Source organism: Lepidochelys kempii, chromosome 5 (assembly GCF_965140265.1).
Source record: "Lepidochelys kempii isolate rLepKem1 chromosome 5, rLepKem1.hap2, whole genome shotgun sequence".
NCBI lineage: Eukaryota > Metazoa > Chordata > Testudines > Cheloniidae > Lepidochelys > Lepidochelys kempii.
The window spans coordinates 13,814,759-13,836,376 of NC_133260.1; the positions used below are offsets into that span (position 1 = coordinate 13,814,759).

At 44.9% G+C, this 21,618-nt stretch overlaps 1 protein-coding gene across 9 annotated transcripts in view; it reads left to right on the forward strand.

Annotated features, from left to right (window-relative positions):
• The first annotated feature begins 789 nt into the window (after positions 1–789).
• The window catches only part of KATNAL2 (katanin catalytic subunit A1 like 2), an 85,983-nt gene continuing 65,154 nt past the window's right edge, over positions 790–21,618 (forward strand). For 7 of the 9 annotated variants that reach the window (XM_073343486.1, XM_073343479.1, XM_073343480.1 and 4 more), the window contains exon 1: positions 790–937. In XM_073343486.1, coding sequence (XP_073199587.1) covers positions 887–937 — 51 coding nt within the window. In that variant the 5' untranslated portion in view covers positions 790–886. Of the gene's footprint in view, positions 938–5,848; positions 5,923–21,618 lie in introns of those variants that run through there. The other 2 variants (XM_073343483.1, XM_073343484.1) reach the window with 2 other exon arrangements.

Consider the following 21,618-nt stretch of genomic DNA (forward strand, 5'->3'; position numbering starts at 1 on the left):
CATCTGATGAAGTGAGCTGTAGCTCACGAAAGCTTATGCTCTCATAAATTGGTTAGTCTCTAAGGTGCCACAAGTCCTCCTTTTCTATATACACAGAGATCATGAAACAATACCACTTCCACCCCCCACCTCATGATCTCTGTGTGTATATAAAGTCTGCTGCAGTTTCCACGGTATGCATCCGATGAAGTGAGCTGTAGCTCACGAAAGCTCCTGCCCAAATAAATTGGTTAGTCTCTAAGGTGCCACGAGTCCTCCTTTTCTTTTTGCGAATACAGACTAACACGGCTGTTACTCTGAAACATGTATAGACAGTTGTTCTGTGCCAGTCACAATACGCCTTGGCAAGGAGAGGGAAGCTAATGGCAGAGTGGGTAGGTATCGACAAGTGTCTTGTACTGCTCACAGTAGGCCTGGGCCTTGAGCCAGGGGCTAACGGTGGGGCCCGCCTCAGCCGCGGGGCCAGGAACTGCAGGCGGCGCAGCCCATCGCAGCTGAGCCCTACCTCGCCCCAAGCTCTCAGCAGGCCAACACCTGCTTACTGGCTCAGGAGTTTAAAAAAAAAGGGGGGGGGCCGCCACTGCCCTATGTGGTGATTGGACAGTTTCACAGGCGGGCCCTGCTCCCTATATGGCGATTGGGCAGTTCGTCAAGCAGCCCCCTCTTTTGATTGGACAGTTAGATAGACAGTCTCCACCTCCCGGGGCTCTGATGGCTTCGGACTGCGGACAGAGCCCGCTGATTGGCTAGTTCCTCAGACAGCCCCTCCCCCTGTGTGGTGGGTGGATGAGACGCTGTGGGGTGGCTGCCCCGCGTCTCCGAGCCGGTTATACGCTCCCGCCGGTGCGGTGAGTGAGGCGGGTCTTTCCCCGCAAAGCCCGCACCCATGGAGCTTTCCTACCAGACGCTGAAGACCACCCACCAGGCTAAGGAGGCGGTGAGTGCTGGAGAGAGGCCGCTGCGCTTCTCCGTTACTATAGAGACCGGGCGGCTGCGGGCGCCATTACTGCGCATGGGCAAGAGGGACCACCCTGCCGGCAGGAGGAGGGCCCCGCAGAGAGGGAGGGTTCAGTCAGTGCGCAGGCGCTGGGCGTTCTGCCCTCCTTGCTCCCGGTTGTCAGTTTCCAGGAGCTTTTGGAAATTATTCCAGGAGGCACCTCTCTCTATCTTTAGACTCACAGGACTGGAAGGGACCTGGAGAGGTCACCTAGTCCAGTCCCCTGCGCTCACAGCAGGGCTGAGAATTATTTAGACCCTCCCTGGCAGGTGTTTGTCCAACCTGCTCTTAAAAATCCCCCATGATGGAGAGTCCATAACCTCCCCCTAGGCAATTTGTTCAGGTGCTTAACGATCCTGACAGTTAGGAAGTTTTTTCTAGTGTCCAACCTAAACCGCCCTTGCTGCAATTTAAGCCCTTTGCTGCTTGTCCTGTCCTTAAAGTTTGAGAACAATTTTTCTCCCTCCTCCTTGTAACAACCTTTTATGTACTTGGAAACTGTTATGGTGTCCCTTCTCAGTCTGTTCTTCTCCAGACTAAACAAACCCAGTTTTTTTCAATCTTCCGTCATAGGTCACATTTTCTAGACCTTTAATCGTTTTTGTTGCTCTTCTCTGGATTTTCTCCAATTTTTCCCCATCTTTTCTGAAATGTGGCACCCAGAACTAGACACAATACCCCAGTTGAGGCCTAATCAGTGCGGAGTAGAGTGGAAGAATTACTTCTTGTGTCTTGCTTACACTCCTGCTAATACATCCCAGAAGGATGTTTGCTTTTTTTTGCTGCAGCAGCGTTACACTGTTGACTTATATTTAGCTTGTGATCAACTAGGACCCCCAGATCCCTTTCTGCAGTACTCCTGCCTAGACAGTCATTTGCCATTTTGTATGTGTGCAGGTGATTATTCCTTCCTAGGTGGAGTACTTTACATTTGTCCTTATTAAATTCCATCCGATTTACTTCAGACCACTTCTCCAGTTTGTCCAGATCATTTTATTTTGAATTTTAATTCTGAATTAATTTAAGGTGTCTAAATACCTTTGAAAATCTGTCCCTCAGAGACTTGACCAAAGGTGTTCCTGCAGGGCCAGCCTTCGGGGTGGGTGGGCAGGATGATTGCTTTGGGTGCCAACTTCTGGGGTGCCACATTGCTTCACCATCCTTTTCTTTTGGGTTTTGCTTGTTTCCTCTGCACCGGGCCGGTTTGGGGGTTTTATTTTTGTTTTGCTTGTGCAGTGTTGGTTGGGGTATTTATTTATTGGCGGAGCAGTTGTTGTTTTTTTTAATCATCCTGTGTGTGTGTGTGTTTGTGCTGAAAATGTTCTCCATCCTGGGCAGCAAAAAATTGCAGAACACTTAGAGCAGTCCTGAGTTCCTGTTTCCCACTCCTGTGCTCAGATTCCTGGACTGCAATTCTTTCCATTTATCTTCCTCTGCAGATTTTTGTGGTTTCTTGCATCCCTAGGAATGGCATTAAAAACAATCAATGGCGAATGTTTGCAATTCTATAAAATAATTAAAATCACAACTACCTTAAAATATTGACCAAAACATACATTTTTTTTATTTTAAAGACTTTACTTACTTTAAAGCCTTGAATTGAGGTGGTCCAGCATATTTGACATCCTTCTTCTTTATTTGCTCTTGACTGTGCAGTAAGAGCTAGTTCAGTAGACTGTATTCCTTAACCTGTCCCTTTAGCGCCACCTGCTGGCTAAAATAATTTTTAAAAATCTGTTCTTATCAATCGAATATTTGATATAATGAGCTGGAGCGCCGATAAGAAGCGCAGTCAAGAAAGTAACAGATACTTTCCTCATGGATTGTATTTTCTAAATGGACAACCAACCTAATTCTCAATTACTGAGAGACAATCTCCGCTCATTGATATATTTTGCTTTCCACAACCAAATCTCTGTACAGCTTTTCATGAGTGATGTACCCGAGTAATCTGATTCTAATATCTAAACAGTATTGTTAAATCTATTCATCTAAATTTGGGTTGTTGCTGATCATGTATTTTATGTATTATATGACTTTTAAAAACTATATTTGTGGATAATCTTAGCACTATACCCAGATGTACAGACACACTTTTCCCAGCCTATGTATTACATATATATATATTTAACATTAGCTTTAATGTAATTTTTTAATCAATTGAGTATTTATTCAACTTCTGTGCCACAGCCTCATTCGTACCTGTCAGGGCAAGGAGAGAACTGGGCCAAGCTTCCCCCTCTCTTCATCCCCCGCTCTTGAGACACTATATGGGATAGGATCCCCCTACCCCTCTGGGGAGAGAAAAGAAAAGGAGCCAGGCAAGGATGAGCTCCACCCTGTGGACCCAGCGTATGTCCTCAGTGGCCTGTCCTGCCTCTGGGATAACAGCTTTGTCCTGCTACTAGCTAATGAAAGGTACCCTGCATCTGGAGCTGTAATTTCTATCTCTGGTAGATGTACATGAGCTAGCTTTGATCAAAGTAGAGTGCTAAAAATAGCAGTGTAGCTGCGTAGTATAGGTGGTGGCATGGGATAGCCAGCCAGGTACAGTCTGTTCCTCGGTAAATAATCAGGCAGCTTGTCCACAGCAACGCTGCCATTTTTAGTGCTCTAGCATGATCAAAACTAGCATGTGTACCTCTACCTGAGCTGGAAATTATGCCATTATACAAATAGACTGGTACAATAAAGTTGTTTGTCTTATTTAGAAAGTCAAGGACTAGAAAGTTATGAAATGTCAGGTTTGTGGTTGTCCATGCGACTTTAATTCAGGTCCTTTGTGTATATGCATTATGATACAATCTTTAATTACAAGTTCACATACTATTATTTCCACTAGACCCGTGCCTTATTCAGTGCATAGGTTGGATGCACACAGACACAGAATTAAAGTGTCAAGGGCAAGTGTATATCTGGGATTTTCTGTCTTTTGAGTGAAGTACTTTGCAACAAGTACTTCTAATTTTTTATATGTAATATACATTATAATGTAGAAAATAGGATTAAATAATAACAAAGAATTATAGTTAAATTAATCCCTGGTGTATGTGGAGTTACACTGAAGTCCCTGAAATCAGTGGAGCTACACCAGAAACTAGTTTGACCCATAACCTGTACCTTTAAAAAAAAAAAAAAAAAAAAAAAAAAAAAGATTTGGAATTAAATATGGGAACAGTTCAGTTTTAAAATTAAACTGGTTTACAAACTCATGTGTCTTTAACAGCTACAAAGAAACGAATACATGACATTTTTATTTTGTTAATTTAGAAAAAAACACTAAGTGTTGGAGCTAATTAGTGAAGTGCTCAACTATTTAGCTTTTAAAACAAGATCATGTTTAAGTGCCTTAAGCTTTTATTAATTGCATGGACCCAAAAAATTCTCTATAGTAATTGAAAATGTAATTACGCACATTTTTTGTTCTTATAAGAATAGGAGCTTATTAAACTTTAAACACTTAAACATCTATTGAAATACCAATGACTATAAACAACATGCCATTCTAAATACTAATTAAACAGCAAGGCTAAATCACTATGAAGCTAAACTGAATTTTAAATAACTTTTTACTTGTAAGTGCTCCTTTTCTTTCACATATGTATTAGATTTTACCACTTCCTTGCTAACCAGAGCTGAAGTCCTTGGTGTGATGATAGTTTGTCAAAGTTTGCTTTCAGGCTGTCTGCTGGTATGGAATATACCGGGTGGGGTGACTCAGTGGTTCATTAGATTTGTTATGCAATAGAAGATCCATCCTGTAAGGTTTTCAATGGCTCCAACTCCTCTTGACTTCAGTGGGGCTCATCAGCATGTCACAGGATTGGGATCAGAGGCTTACTTCTCTATATTTTTGGTTCCGATCCAACCTCGGTTGGTTGATAATGAAAGTTGCTATCATCTGATTGGCTCATTAGTGGCCTATGTGAGATGATTCGGTAGTCTTAGGGCTTGTTACACAAACATTTAGTTTTGTGGAAAGCTGGGAAGGGGTGAATCTATTTTCACTGTTGTGGATTGTCTATGAGGACCCTGCTGACATGCATTAATAGTTCATTAATGCGCTTTGATCTAGTCCTCGTTGAAATGGGACTAGGTCAGAGCACATTAATGGACTGTTAATGTGCCTCAGGAGGGTCCACATGGACAGGTTTCAGAGTAACATCCGTGTTAGTCTGTATTCGCAAAAAGAAAAGGAGTACTTGTGGCACCTTAGAGACTAACCAATTTATTTGAACATGAGCTTTCGTGAGCTACAGCTCACTTCATCGGATGCATACCGTGAAAACTGCAGCAGACATTTATATACACACAGAGATCATGAAACAATACCTCCTCCCACCCCACTGTCCTGCTGGTAATAGCTTATCTAAAGTGATCATCAAGTTGGGCCATTTCCAGCACAAATCCAGGTTTTCTCACCCTCCACCCCCCGACACACAAACTCACTCTCCTGCTGGTAATAGCCCATCCAAAGTGACAACTCTCTTCACAATGTGCATGATAATCAAGGTGGGCCATTTCCTGCACAAATCCAGGTTCTCTCACCCCCTCACCCCCCTCCAAAAACCACACACACAAACTCACTATCCTGCTGGTAATAGCTCATCCAAAGTGACCACTCTCCCTACAATGTGCATGATAATCAAGGTGGGCCATTATCATGCACAGGTTTCTACACCACAAAATTAACCATCACAGGTCGCACTCTTAGTGTCAGTTTCACCAGAAGACAAACAATGAATGGGCCATGGAGACTAAACTACCCTTTCATTTTTAGGAGGCTTCTTCATGGGGAAATTTTTGGCAAAAAGGCCTACCATCGCTATCAACAGTGGGAGCAACAGTACTGTAAACAGTCTTAGAGCATGCCTACCAGATTGCGCTCCGCACAAGACACAGCGGAGAAGGTGGTGCCATCACCGGTATGGGAAGTGAACTTAGGTCTCCAATGTGAATGTGCTAACCACTAGGTTGTAGAATCATTCATGCTGTCTCTGGCTCGGTGAATATTTAAATGTTTCTATCAAGTGGAACCACTTCAGCAGGAGAGATTGAGACAAATCCCCCCAGAATACCCTACAGCTCTGTGGTTAATGCACTCTCCTGGGAGGTGGGAGCCCTAGGGTCAGATAGAGTGGAGATTTGAACCTGAGTCTCCTACAGCCTGGGTAAGTGCTCTACCATTGGGCTAATGGATATAAGGGGGTGGGAGGCACCACAATCCCTCCCACCCCCGGCATCTCCAGTAGTAATAACTCCAACCCCTTTCCCACCCCTCAAACTGTAATTACAGAAAGACAAGTCTTCTAGGATGAATTGTAAAAGGGCCCCAATTTTAAGATTATTTTCAAAACACTATCTGTGAGAGAATCGCTCATCCCACCTGTGCCAAAGTTTGTTTTTATTTGCTGAGAACATGCCACAAAGTTAATCTGTCTTCTTTCAGCATCCCTGCCAATGCACTTGTGATTGTACAAGCAAATTATCCCAGACTAGAACTTAATAATAATAATCTGCCCTTTTCATCCTCAGAGTGCTTTATAAAATATTAATCTTCACACTGCCACTTGGAGATAGGAAAGTATTATTGTACTTGTAATAAGGACAGGGAAACTAAGGCAGAGGGAGTTGTAACTTTCCCAAGGCAACAGAAGTAGGGAGTGTTAGAGCTTGGATTGTAATTTAATGCCTCTTTCTTGAACTGCCTCATCTTTTTCCCTTTAGAAATCTGAAATTAAGCTTATACACCATGACTTAAGTAAAATGAGAAACAATTTTCAAATCCTGGGAAAATTTCATGTAAAAATGTTTCCCTCTTTTCCACTAGATGGCTCTGCACTTAAATCAAACTTCCAAGGGAAAAGATATGATAGCTGTGATGACCCCCTCCCTTGCCTCCCAGTTTTTCTACAGATTAATAAAAGCCTTCTGGAACAAACAGAGGGATAGTCACCAGCCTTAAAATAAAGTAACTGCCATATTATCTCAAATACATAAGTCAGAAGGTGAATGGCATTGTCGTTAGATGTTTGGCTGCATGTGTGTTCTCTCTCTGTGTGGCATCCCAGCTCTCCGCAGGTAGCTGACACAGCAGACCTCGAGCGAACTGCTCAATGACCACAGTGTGCATTAAGGTACAAAGGCACCCAGCCAGGTTTATTGTCGACAAAGCATGGTCTTAGCTCCCCGAATCAATGTCTAGAGTTACACTAGCACATGTATGCCCATGACAATGGACGCAGCTCAGTGAATGGCGGGACTTTCCATTCCCCGTTGGCTGACCAAAGACATTCCCTCTGAGACTCCATTTTATGGACCAATACAAACAAGTTATATATTGCCCCTCTGACGTGGTTAGTTACTGCCCCCTGATGTGGATTGTTACCACTCGTTACCTTGTACATACTGGTTCGATCAAAACATCTCTATCCATTATATTGTCATCCTGACCTCATCTTTAAGAGTGTGTTCCTTTTATTTTTGGGGGGCGTGTTTATAACATACCTGGTATGGGGTGTTCTTGTACCATCCTTCTGGAATGTGTTTGCGTGAGTTTGCTGTGCCTAGCCTTTCTTAGGAAAGTGTGTGTTTTTGCAGTACCAGTCCTGTTCTTGCCAGGCTCTGTGAGCATGTACACAGACAGAGCATGACTCCTGCTTTTACAACCTTGCTGGCTTTGCTTTATATTAGCAAAGCTTTGACCACTACTTTAGCCCAGATAAAAGGGCTTATGTCTCAGGCTCTCTTCCTGCTACAGGCATATGGTACCCTCCATGCTGCAGAGTGTAGAGGGGAGCGGAATAGTTCTAATCTGACCAAGGAGAGGAAGGCTGGCTATGCACTATGTTACACTACCCAAAACCACATTTTGGTACCTTTCTTCTTTCTGTTGTTGCTGTGATAGTGCACAGTTCCAGGAGACAAAGGGGAACTATCCTTCTACATACATATTCCTTTTTGAAGTCTATTAGGACGTAAAATGATAAATCATAAGTAGTTGTTATGAACAGTGGTAACTCTGTGGCTTGTCTGTGAACTCCAGATGGACAGATGCAGCAGGAATTAGTGCTTTGGCACTAAAGGACACATAGGGGCAGGTTCTAGTGTGGATAGGTCAAGGATTTGTGGGTTTATCTCCTGCAGATTTATTCTCTACCACTTTGGCTGGACAATTCCTCTTCCAGATCCATTTTGCCACAGGGCCCACCTCCTGGGGGAACAATGTGGCAATGTGCTAGAAGTCATGGTTTTATCCTGTCCTTTTGCCTTTTAAGGAACAAGGGGGAGGATTGGTCCCTAAGGCATTGTAGCACTGGTATTTTATTTATAGTAAATGTTATACAGTGAAACCTGCATTGAGAATCACCTCTAATAGTAAATGCAGCCCCATCTTAAGTGAATACTTCCACATATCCCCAGGTTTTGTATACAGTTGGTTCAAATTTTGTATCTGATATCAAAGATTAACATTTACAGAAACCTAATTTCCATGTGGAACTACTAGGGCTGTCAAGCGATTTACAAAAAAAAATTAATTGCGATTAATCACACTGTTAAACAATAATTGAATACCACTTATTTAAATATTTTTGGATGTTTTCTATATTTTCAAATATATTGATTTCAATTACAACACAATACGAAGTGTACAGAGCTCACTTTATTTATTTTTATTACAAATATTTGCACTGTAAAAAACAAAACAAATAGTATTTTTCAATTCACCAAATACAAGTACTGTAATGCAATCTCTTTATCATGAAAGTTGAACTTACAAATATAGAATTATGTACCAAAAAAACCCTGCATTCAGAAATAAAACAATGTAAAACTTTAGAGCCTGCAAGTCCACTCACTCCTCCTTCTTGTTCAGCCAATAGCTCAGATAAACAAGTTTGTTTACATTTGCAGGAGATAATGCTGCCCACTTTGTTTTCAATGTCACCTGAAAGTGAGAACAGGCATTTCCATAGTACTGTTGTAGCCAGCGTCCCAAGATATTTACGTGCCAGATGTGCTCAAGATTCATATGTACCTTCATGCTTCAACCACCATTCCAGAGGACATGCATCCATGCTGACGGGTTCTGCTCGATAATGATCCAAAGCAGTGCAGACCAACGCATGTTCATTTTAATCAGCTGAGTCAAATGCCACCAGCAGGAGGTTGATTTTCTTTTTTGGTGCTTCGGGTTCTGTAGTTTCTGCATCCGAATGTTGCTCTTTTAAGACTTCTGAAAGCATGCTCTACACCTCATCCCTCTCAGATTTTGGAAGGCACTTCAGATTCTTAAATCTTGGGTCGAGTGCTGTAGCTATCTTTAGAAATTTCACATTGGTATCTTTGCGTTTTGTCAAATTTGCAGTGAAAGTGTTCTTAAAACGAACAACCTGTGCTGGGTCATCATCCGAGACTGCTATAACATGAAATATATGGCAGAATGCAGGTAAAACAGAGCAGGAGACATGCAATTCTCGACCAAGGAGTTCAGTCACAAATTTAATTAACGCAATATTTTTTTAACAAGCATCATCAGCATGGAAGCATGTCCTCTGGAACGGCGGCCAAAGCATGAAGAGGCATATGAATCTTCAGCAAATCTGGCACATAAATATCTTGCGACACCGGCTACAACAGTGCCATGCGAACACCTGTTCTCACTTTCAGGTGATATTGTAAACAAAAAGCGGGCAGCATTATCTCCTGCAAATGTAAACAACCTTGTTTGAGCAATTGGCTGAACAAGAAGTAGGACTGAGAGGACTTGTAGGCTCAAAAGTTTTACATTGTTTTGTTTTTGAGTGCAGTTATGTAACACAAAAACTACATTTGTAAGTTGCACTTTAATGGTAAAAAGATTGTACTACAGTACTTATATGAGGTGAATTGAAAAATACTATTTCTTTTGTTTATCATTTTACAGTGAAAATATTTGTAATAAAAATTAATATAAATTGAGCACTGCACACTTTGTGGTCTGTGTAATTGAAATCAAAATGTATATATTTGAAAATGTAGAAAAACATCCAAAAATATTTAATGAATTTCAATTGGCATTCTATTGTTTAACAGTGTGATTAATCATGATTAATTTTTTTGAATTGCGTGAGTTAACAGCGATTAATCGACAGCCCTAGTAAATACCACTTCAGTTCACACAATGTCCAGTTAAGAGTCTAGCTATTCATTTGTCAAGCTATTCACACCAGTTTTGTATGTGCATAAGTGGCATTTGCACATGCAGATCAGACACATGCAATTGTTTACACACAGCAGGAAGTCCCATCTTTAAAAATTAAGTCCTTAAAGATCAGACTCTATTAGACAAGCAAGCCCTTGGGTGATCTTTTAGGACAGATTTCACTGCATTCAAAAAATACTAAGTAGGATCACTTGTTCAACATATTATATGTTGATGTTAAATAAATATAACGTTTATTTTTTTAACCAAATGGGAGCCAGAGTTATACTGTTCACATTTAGATGCCTTCCAAACTTTAGTGGAAACTGGTGCTACTAACTTAGTTGCCTAAGTCTGGGTTTAGAAATATCTGATCTTCCTGTAGCTCCAGGTTCAAATCCCAGATAGATTGGCCAACCTCTTCTTTCTAAGATACATTCCCTACAGTTTATATTTTTTTCCAGTAAGATCTTAAAAACTGAGGGCATATTTGGTCTGTGTGGGCACTGAAGACCTTCTGACACATCTCATCAGAAGGAAAACATGAGTGTCTTTGCTGAACTTTCTCCTCTTGCTAGTGTGCATTATACAATATGCTGTGTAGTGCTCCTTCACACAGAAGTAGCTGCAAGTGAGTGATTATGTATGTAAATATTTTGTAGTGCACTTTAGGATAAGCAGGACCATTTAAATATTTATTGTGAAGTATTAATACTATTCAGGCCTTTCATATTAATCTGTGCTGAGGAACATATGTAAATATGGAACTGACTCCCTGCCCAAGTTATGGGGAAACCTTACTTTAGTCACTCTGCTTTAAGAGTTGTCTGGTCTTGCAGTGGTTCAAAATGGTTAATTTTCATAAGAAGCAATTTCTTGCATGACCGAGTAAGCTAGTCTTTCCAATACAAAGTTGTGACCCTAGGCACCTTTGTATTCTCACTGCTGCAATAATTATACAAAATATGTCTTGTGAGGTATCACATAAAAGCTAATACACTTTATTAATATCCTTGTAAAATGCATGTGTTAACATTATAGGTGAAGTTACAAATTCCCTATGTATGATGTTGCTAGAACATGTTTAAGACCACAGAGCCTGGCCTAGGTAAAGGTCATAAACAGGTCTGTCCTAGACAAAGGAATATGAGTTTACCTCAGTTTACATATTAGCAGTAAACAAAAGCTTTGACCTAAAGCAGCTGGGGTTATCCTGATCCTGAACTCAAGGGACAGAATTAACATGACTCCTGCACCCCAGAGAGATGCAGGAGACTGAATCCCCAGAAGGCCTTCGTGTTTTATAAGACAAAGACAGCCCTTTGGTGATATGACTCCCATCTTTATCTTTCATCTTAGGAGACAAAGGAACCAACTGAGTTGATCTTCATGATGAGTCCTGGCCAGGCTGGCCAGTAAAAGCTGGAAAGAAGACTGTGTTACAGCCAGAACAAGGGTGGTCATACCTAGTGGTCAGAGCAGAAGTTGGGAGTCAGGCACCTGGAGGTCAGAGTCCAAGATAGGTCAGAGGGCAGACAGAGGTTCAGGCATTAAGAGGGAGGCAGGGTCAGGTTACTGGGAGGACAGAGTCCGATACAGGCCAGATGGCAATCTGAGAGCCAGGTATCAAGAGGTGGGCAGGGTCAGGCACGAAGTTAGTTACAGATGGCAATCGAAGAGCAAAGCTGAGGACCAACCAGGGTCAGAAGCTGGAATCTAGGGTCTATTGGAAGCAGGGTCTGGAGCAGAGCCAGGCAGGCATTCTGTGTTGTTCGTGGCTTCCTGGTTTAAGTACTGGTACTGACCAATCAGTGGGCTGTGAGGAGCCATCACTTTGGTCATGCTGGGCAGTACTTCCTGCTGAGCCTAATCTCACAGGGTCCTCCCATGGGAGCTCACCCTAAACCTTCAGTGGTGATGCCGAGGTGTCAGCAGCCCAGAACCCCTTTTGTCCCAGGGTCCAGCCCTGCAGGTTCTTTCATCATTCCCCCTTTTTGGGCTGGTGCCGAAGGCTTGTCTGGGTGAGCCTTATGGAATTCTTCCACCAGGTCAGGGATGTGGTCATGGGAGACAAACTCCCAAGTGTGCTCTTTGCAGCTGTAGCCTTCCCAGTCCACCAGATAGTACAAACGGCCATGTGTCTGTCAGGAATCAAGGATGACATGTATTTGGTATTCCTTGTGACCTGGATTTCATAGAATCATAGAATATCAGGGTTGGAAGGGACCTCAGGAGGTCATCTAGTCCAACCCCCTGCTCAAAAGCAGGACCAATCCGCAATTAAATCATCCCAGCCAGGGCTTTGTCAAGCCTGACGTTAAAAACTTCTAAGGAAGGAGATTCCACCACCTCCCTAGGCAACGCATTCCAGTGTTTCACCACCCTCCTAGTGAAAAAGTTTTTCCTAATATCCAACCTAAATCTCCCCCTCTGCAACTTGAGACCACTACTCCTTGTCCTGTCCTCTTCTACCACTGAGAATAGTCTAGAACCATCCTCTCTGGAACCACCTCTCAGGTAGTTGAAAGCAGCTATCAAATCCCCCCTTATTCTTCTCTTCTGCAGACTAAACAATCCCAGTTCCCTCAGCTTCTCCTCATAAGTCATGTGTTCCAGACCCCTAATCATTTTTGTTGCCCTTCGCTGGACTCTTTCCAATTTATCCCCATCCTTCTTGTAGTGTGGGGCCCAAAACTGGACACAGTACTCCAGATGAGGCCTCACCAATGTCGAATAGAGGGGGACGATCACGTCCCTCGATCTGCTCGCTATGCCCCTACTTATACATCCCAAAATGCCATTGGCCTTCTTGGCAACAAGGGCACACTGTTGACTCATATCCAGCTTCTCGTGCACTGTCACCCCTAGGTCCTTTTCCGCAGAACTGCTGCCTAGCCATTCAGTCCCTAGTCTGTAGCTGTGATTTGGGTTCTTCCGTCCTAAGTGCAGGACCCTGCACTTATCCTTATTGAACCTCATCAGATTTCTTTTGGCCCAATCCTCCAATTTGTCCAGGTCCTTCTGTATCCTATCCCTGCCCTCCAGTGTATCTACCACTCCTCCCAGTTCAGTATCATCCGCAAATTTGCTGAGAGTGCAATCCACACCATCCTCCAGATCATTTATGAAGATATTGAACAAAACCGGCCCCAGGACCGACCCCTGGGGCACTCCACTTGATACCGGCTGCCAACTAGACATGGAGCCATTGATCACTACCCGTTGAGCCCGACAATCTAGCTAGCTTTCTACCCACCTTATAGTGCATTCATCCAGCCTGTACTTCTTTAACTTGCTGACAAGAATACTGTGGGAGACCGTGTCAAAAGCTTTGCTAAAGTCAAGAAACAATACATCCACTGCTTTCCCTTCATCCACAGAACCAGTAATCTCATCATAGAAGGCGATTAGATTAGTCAGGCATGACCTTCCCTTGGTGAATCCATGCTGGCTGTTCCTGATCACTTTCCTCTCATGTAAGTGCTTCAGGATTGATTCTTTGAGGACCTGCTCCATGATTTTTCCGGGGACTGAAGTGAGGCTGACTGGCCTGTAGTTCCCAGGATCTTCCTTCTTCCCTTTTTTAAAGATTGGCACTACATTAGCCTTTTTCCAGTCATCCGGGATTTCCCCCGTTCGCCACGAGTTTTCAAAGATAATGGCCAATGGCTCTGCAATCACAGCCGCCAGTTCCTTTAGCACTCTCGGATGCAACTTGTCCGGCCCCATGGACTTGTGCACGTCCAGCTTTTCTAAATAGTCCCTAACCACCTCTTTCTCCACAGAGGGCTGGCCATCTATTCCCCATGTCGTGATGCCCAGCGCAGCAGTCTGGGAGCTGACCTTGTTAGTGAAGACCGAGGCAAAAAAAGCATTGAGTACATTAGCTTTTTCCACATCCTCTGTCACTAGGTTGCCTCCCTCATTCATTAAGGGGCCCACACTTTCCTTGGCTTTCTTCTTGTTGCCAACATACCTGAAGAAACCTTTCTTGTTACTCTTAACATCTCTCGCTAGCTGCAGCTCCAGGTGCGGTTTGGCCCTCCTGATTTCATTCCTACATGCCCGAGCAATATTTTTATACTCTTCCCTGGTCATATGTCCAACCTTCCACTTCTTGTAAGCTTCTTATTTATGTTTAAGATCCGCTAGGATTTCACCGTTAAGCCAAGGTGGTCGCCTGCCATATTTACTATTCTTTCGACACATCGGGATGGTTTCAACTGATGGAGGCAGCGGTGTAGTTCAGTTAGGGAAGGTGTGCTCAGTGTAGGATTTCAGAAGGGAAACATGGAAAACTGAGTGTATTTTGAGAGGCTGGGGAAGCTAGAGTCTGAAGATGACCGGCTGTGACTGAATGTACTCCTGTATTCACACCCTACCCATTATTGTAATAATCTTTGTACAAAATATGTACAAAGATACCTTGTGAGGTATCATTTGAAAATTAATAACTCACTAGTCAATATTATAATGGTGAAATGCATGTAGCAACATTACATGTAAAGTTCTGAATGCCCTTGTATGATAGCATGTTTAAACCCATGTAGCCCCAACTAGGCGGAAGTTGTTAAATAGGTCTATCTTAAACACAGAAATTTGTGTTTACTACTTATATGTAAACTGAGGTAATCAGGATCCTCGGGACAACAAGAGGGAGTAAACTGGTTCCTCAGAGACAAAGGACAAGCTAATGCCTCTAGTCAGGTGTCATAGTTGATTGGCCATCACCTGTCAAGTGGCAATTCTTTGGCAACAACGGGGCGGGGGGGTGGGGGGACAGACAGGAACAGTTTGATCTGCACTTTAGCAAATAACAGCATGAAACTTCTTTCACCACGAGACTTCATGTCTCCACCCTCACAGTGGGAAGGAACTTTATCTAGGGGTAATCCTTAGGAGAATGCATGTCAAAGGGTGACTGGACTATAAAAGTGAGGGTCAAAAACACCCCAGGTTATATCTATCTATCTTTTCTTTCTCTCCCTTCCTCTCTTTCTTTCATCTAAGACGACAAAGGAACCAACCTTTTGACTTTGGGCGGGGACATGATCACAGAATTTGGTCAGCAATGTTTCTGGGAGCATGTGGTAAAGATTTTACCTTGAACCAAGTCTAGTTTAACTTTTAGCTTCTAGAAATACTTTATCTTTATGTCTCTTGTAACCTTTTCTGATACTTGTATTCATTTAAAATCTGTTTGTAGTTAAATTAAACTTGTTTTATTTTGTAATCAAAAGTAATCCAGTGTTGTGTTTAAACTGAACAGTTTGGTAACTCCAATTAAGGAAGCAGATTGTTGCATATTGACCCCTTACAGGGGCCATGGACATCCTGGACAGTGCAGAAGACAGGTTTGGGGGGAAATTTGGGATTTGGAGTGTGTTGGGTTCACCCTGCAGGTAGTAACTAAGGCTGCTGGAAGCCAGAGTGTGGCTGGTGTGTTGCTGAGAGCCTGGTGGGGTCAGAGTTGCTGGACTAGAGCTGTAGCTATACACAGACACTCAGGGAATGCTGGTAGGCTGTTTGAGAGAGGTCCAGATTTAGTGCTACAACAGCAAAGCATTGTGAGAAACCCAAGGTTGAGGGGCAGGAGGTGACAAAACCCCTCACTGGTCTGGATTGCATCCTGGAACATGACACCAGGTTAATCTGCTGTCATATTGGGAAGGGTCCAAGGAACTGGTGGTCCAATTTGTGGGAGGGTCGCCTAGTCTGGAGGTGTTTGGCGGCGAGCCACACCTGGCATACAGTAAATACTGGAGCTTCTTGTTGCTGATGGTCACATGCCTCTTATAGGCCTTCACTTCTTAATTTAAGTGGTTTTTGAGCTCTTCCTCAATGAGGTGAATCTATTGGTTCCAGTCGGTAGCAGCAACTGGAAAGGGAGGTAGAATCCATAATTAGCAAAGAAGGGGCTCTGACCTGTAGAGGCATGGTTGCTGGTGCTGTAAGAAAAATTTGGATATGGCAGGATCATGGACCAGTTGTCTTGATCTTAATTTGTAAAGCATTTCAAATACTGCTCCAGTACTTGGTTAACCTGTTCAGTTTGTCCATGCGTTTGGGGGTGGTATGCAGTGCAGGTGGATGTCCATAGCCTAAATCAGGGTGGGCAAACTTTTTGGCCTGAGGGCCATATCTGGGTATGGAAATTGTATGGCAGGCCATGAATGCTCATGAAATTACGGAGGTGCGGGGAGGGGGAGTCATGGGGTGTGGCACGGGGGAAGGGCTCTACCGGAACGGTACCGGGGACTCCTAGGGGCTCTGCCAGCAGTGACACCAAAGTGGCTGTACCAGGCACTGCCGCAAGCGGAGGCACCCTAGCTGGGATGGGTGCGGCCCCTGGGTGGTTTTGAGAGTCTTGAGGATGCGGCTATAGAGACTGGAAAGGTCCGGGCCGCGGTGATTGGCTGAGGAATGAGGTGAGTCTCTCGGAGGAGCAATGCCTCAGGGATTGGTCAATGAAGGAGACTGTGGTTCCTAATTGGACTTGTTTAGGGGCAGTATCCTGCAATGTGGCTAGCCTTGATCATTGGCCAGTTTTGGGCAGAGGCTGGTGCGAGGAGGCTGGCGCTTTGGGGATTGAGCGCGGAGGGGTGGGGTTCCGATTCCAGAAACAACTCTGTGAAGTCTGGATAAGCGGTGCTGGTCGCACCTGTGCAGTGTGACTCTGCATGTGGGAAGATGGTGCTCATCCAGGAATTGTGAGTTGGGGGTTGGGGGAGCACTGGGTGGGTGGAGCGGGACAAGTCGTGCCTGACTAATCTAATTGCCTTCTATGGCGAGATAGCTGGCTCTGTGGATGAGGGGAAAGCGGTGGACATGTTGTTCCTTGAGTTTAGCAAAGCTTTTGACACGGTCTCCCACAGTATTCTTGCCAGCAAGTTAAAGAAGTATGGGCTGGATAAATGGACTATAAGGTGGATAGAAAATTGGCTAGATTGTCAGGTTCAACGGGTAGTGATCAATGGCTCCATATCTAGTTGGCAGCCGGTATCAAGTGGAGTGCCCCAAAGGTCGGTCATGGGGCCGGTTTTGTTCAATATCTTCATTAATGATCTGGAGGATGGTGTGGATTGCACCCTCGGCAAGTTTGCAGATGACACTAAACTGGGAGGAGAGGTAGATACGCTGGAGGGTAGGGTAGGATACAGAGGGCCCTAGACAAATTAAAGGATTGGGCCAAAAGAAATCTGATGAGGTTCAACAAGGACAAGTGCAGAGTCCTGCACTTAGGATGGAAGAATCCCATGCACCGCTACAGACTAGGGACCGAATGGCTCGGCAGCAGTTCTGCAGAAAAGGACCTAGGGGTTACAGTGGATGAGAAGCTGGATATGAGTCAACAGTGTGCCCTTGTTGCCAAGAAGGCCAATGGCATTTTGGGATGTATAAGTAGGAGCATTGCCAGCAGAGCGAGGGACGTGATTGTTCCCCTCTATTCGACGTTGGTGAGGCCTCATCTGGAGTACTGTGTCCAGTTTTGGGCCCCACACTACAAGAAGGATGTGGAAAAATTGGAGAGAGTCCAGCGGAGGGCAACAAAAATGATTAGGGGACTGGAACACATGACTTATGAGGAGAGGCTGGGGGAACTGGGATTGTTTAGTGTGCAGAAGAGAAGAATGAGGGGGGATCTGATAGCTGCTTTCAACTACCTGAAAGGGGGTTCCAAAGAGGATGGCTCTAGACTGTTCTCAGTGGTAGCAGATGACAGAACAAAGACTAATGGTCTCAAGTTGCAGTGGGGGAGGTTTAGGTTGGATATTAGGAAAAACTTTTTCACGAGGAGGGTGGTGAAACACTGGAATGCATTACCTAGGGACGTGGTGGAATCTCCTTCCTTAGATATTTTTAAGGTCAGGCTTGACAAAGCCCTGGCTGGGATGATTTAGTTGGGGATTGGTCCTGCTTTGATGACCTCCTGAGGTCCCTTCCAACCCTGATATTCTATGATTCTAAGCCCTCAACCCCACTCCCCAGCTGAAGCACTGGGTGGGTTGAGCAGGGCAAGCCCCTGAGCCCACTGCCAGATGTAAGCTTTAGGGCCAGACTGAAAGGTCTGACAGGGTGGACGCGGCCCACAGGTTGTAGTTTGTCCACCCGTGGCCTAAATGCTTCATGCCAGAAGCAAGAGGTGAACTGTGAGGTTTGGTCAGAAATTATGCTGTCAGTAAACCCATGGAGCCATACCACATTTTGCAGTAGGAGGTGGGTGTTAGTCTCAGCAGAGCGTAGCCGGTTGCAGGGGATGAAGTGGGCCATTTGGATCAGGAAGTCCACAAATGTTTGGCCATCAGATGCTGGGAGTTCCACAGTAAAGTCTGTGGATCCATCGGGATTCACTCTGGGGAAATGATGTACTCCAAAAATTCAATGATGGGCCGGTCGAAGGTGTGCTTTTCCAGTTTGGCGTACAACCCAGGGGGCTTTGTTCTTCATTGCTAATGTTCCCAGAACAGACGGAACATGGTGGTAGTGCTGCAAGTTCTTGAAAAACACCAGAATATTGTCGAAGTAGATGATCATGTACTGATCCAGGATATCCCTAAACACATCGTTATGAAATGTTGCAGAAGCTCTAGTTAAGCCAAATGGCATCACCAAGTATTCCAGGTGCCCCTATTGGGTATGAAAAACGGTCTTCCATTCATCCTCAGGCCTTATGCACACTAAATTTTATGCTTCCTGAAGATCTAATTTCATGAATATCCTGGCAGTTCTCGGGCAGTCCAGAAGCTCTAGAATGAGGGGCAATGGGTATTGATTATGAATAATCACTCTGTTCAATGCACAATAGTCCACGCAGAGGTGTAGTGACCTGTTGTCCTCCTTCACAAAGATTACTGGTGCCCCGCTAGAGTGTTGGATCGCCAATGAAGCCGTTGGCGAGCTTTTCCTGGGTATACCCATGTAGCGCTTACAGCTCTGGTTCAGACATGGAGTATATTCATTCGTAGGGCACCTTTGCCCAGGGCTGGTGGTCTGTATGGGATTAGTGAGCCTGCATTTTTCTTCTCAAACACATCCAGGAAGTCGCAGTACTTGTCAGGGAGGCTGAGGTTTTGGCCTGGAGCCGCTCCTGTCTGGCTAGCCCCCACTTTCCAGGGTTTCGCTTCTGATGGTCTCCTCCTGTTCTGGGGCCCTGGGTGCAGTTCAGTTGGGGGTAAGTTGCTTCATTGGAAGCATGCTTTCTGACAGTAATCAGAAGGGAAGCTAATGTTCCCCCACCACCTAGACATACATGGGTCCTGCCAATTCAAACAAGGAATGCCAAGAATTATCAGGAAGAATGGAGAGCTGGTTACATCAAAGCACATTGTTTCTTAGTGTTCTTCCATTACGACTTCTAACGCGATGGTCTCTTGAGTCCCCAGACCCGAAGATAGGGGCGATCTATCAATCCTCTCCACCAGGTACTGTGTGGGTTTCAGCTGAAGGGGGAATCTGGAGAGTTTGGCTGCCTCAAAAATCTATAAAGTTGCAGCAGCCCTGGAGTCTGTCATTGCTAGTTTTGGGGGCGGGGAGGGAATCTGCTGCACATGCCACAAGACTTGCAACTGCAGTAGGAATTGGAAATGTGGGGCGACACCATGGTTTCCAGGTCAGGTTCTACTCGAGGGCAGGGGCATGTTTCTGTAGCATTGAACTCTAGTGGTGCCCAGGCTTCACCCCCTCTGCTGGCCCTGGGCTGATCCATTTCCTGAGTTCTTCCGAGCTGGGCAGGAGGCAAGAGCATGTCCTAGTCCCCCACAGTAAAACAAAGGTTCAGCTATCATCGATGCTCTCTCTACTCTGGGGTCAGATGTCAGTAACCCAGGTTGACCTGCCTGGGTTCAGGACTCATTTTTGACCTCATCATTGAGCCCTAATTAGAACTGGTAAGGTTAGGCTGCTTCATTCCATTCAACATCTACCACAAGCTTTTGGAAGTGGGTGGTGGCTGGCCATTGCCATTCAAGAAGCTTCCGGAGGGCAGCCTTTGCAGAGTGGATGTGATGCGGGCCTTCAGAGATGGTTGCAAAGGCTTACAGGAAGGCGTCCCAGTAGGAGAGCACAGGGTTGGTCTGCTCCAACTGGTGACAGGCCCAATGGAGCGTTTCGCCAGAGAGCGGGCTAACTACTAGCCCCACCTTAGTTTGCTCTGTGGGGTGTGCTCGGGCAGAGCAGGAAAAACAGCCTGCGTTGGTTCAGAAAATCCCAGTATTTCTGACTATTCTTGTTCAACCGTTTGGGCAGTAGCACCATAGGGGCTGGTTCAGGTGATGCCTGGTCTGTTTGGACACGTAGTGTCACTGCTTCTCCCGGGGAGCATACGAGCTGCTCACGCAGGGTCTGTGCTTCAGCAGTGAGCAGCGCCACGGGAGCCTGCGGCCGGTTTAGTTATTTGCACTGAGTTGTGGTTCAAGTGTATGCTGTGTAGCATGGGGCTGCAGACAGGTGGCTTGGTCATATGGGTCCCAGGCCATCGGGGTGCTGTTGGTTGGAGGGCGGCTTGTCCCCTCCATCATCTGTGGAGGGGTTGGCTGGCTTTGGGGGGAACCAAAGGTAGTCTGAGCAAACTGACACAACAAGGACAAACTTATTGGTCAGAACAGGAGTCAGGCCAAGTCATGTACAGAGAGGTCAGAGTCTAAGACAGGCCAGAGGACAGACCAAGGGTCAGGCGTCAGTAGGCAGGCAGGGTCAGGTTACTGGGAGGTCAGAGTTCAAGGCAGATCAGACAGCAAACTGAGAATCAAGTGTCAGGTGACAGGGTCAGGTTACCAGAAAATTGGGGCCAGGCACCAGATTACGGAAAGCAATTGAAGAGCAAAGTTGAGGTAAAATCAGGGTCAAAAGCTGGAATCTAGGGTCTATCGCAAGCAGGGTCTGGAGCAGAAACAGGCATGCAGTCTATGCTGTTGCTTAGACGGCTCCCCTTCATGGCCTCCTGGTTAAAGCACTGGTACCAACCAATCGGTGGGCTGTGTGGGGCTGCCACTCGGGTCCTGCTGGGTGGTATTTCCAAAGTTTCATGATCCTCCCATGGGAGCCCAGCCTTAACCTCCAGTGGTGATGTGGAGGCATCAGCAGTCCCAAACACCTGTGGTCCTAGTTTCCAGCCCTGTAGTGGGTGAGAGAAACCATCTTGAACAAAGGCTGTATCATGCTAGATTTTTTTTTTTTTTTAGTCTTTTTGATGCGTGTTTTCATTTTTATTTGTTTTTAACCATTTCTCCCTTTTGTCCCTTTTACTTGGTATCACTTAATCCATGTTCTTTTGCTAATAAACTTGTTTTGCTTTCATTATAAATCATCAGTGCTATAAAAGTTCAGAGAAGTGTGTGCTTCTAGGAAGCTAACAGGTTGGAGTGATTGACTGTCTCTGTAAAGGTAGTGAACCTAACATTTATTCTGTGAGGGTCCAGTGAGAGGGGCTGGTCCCTGC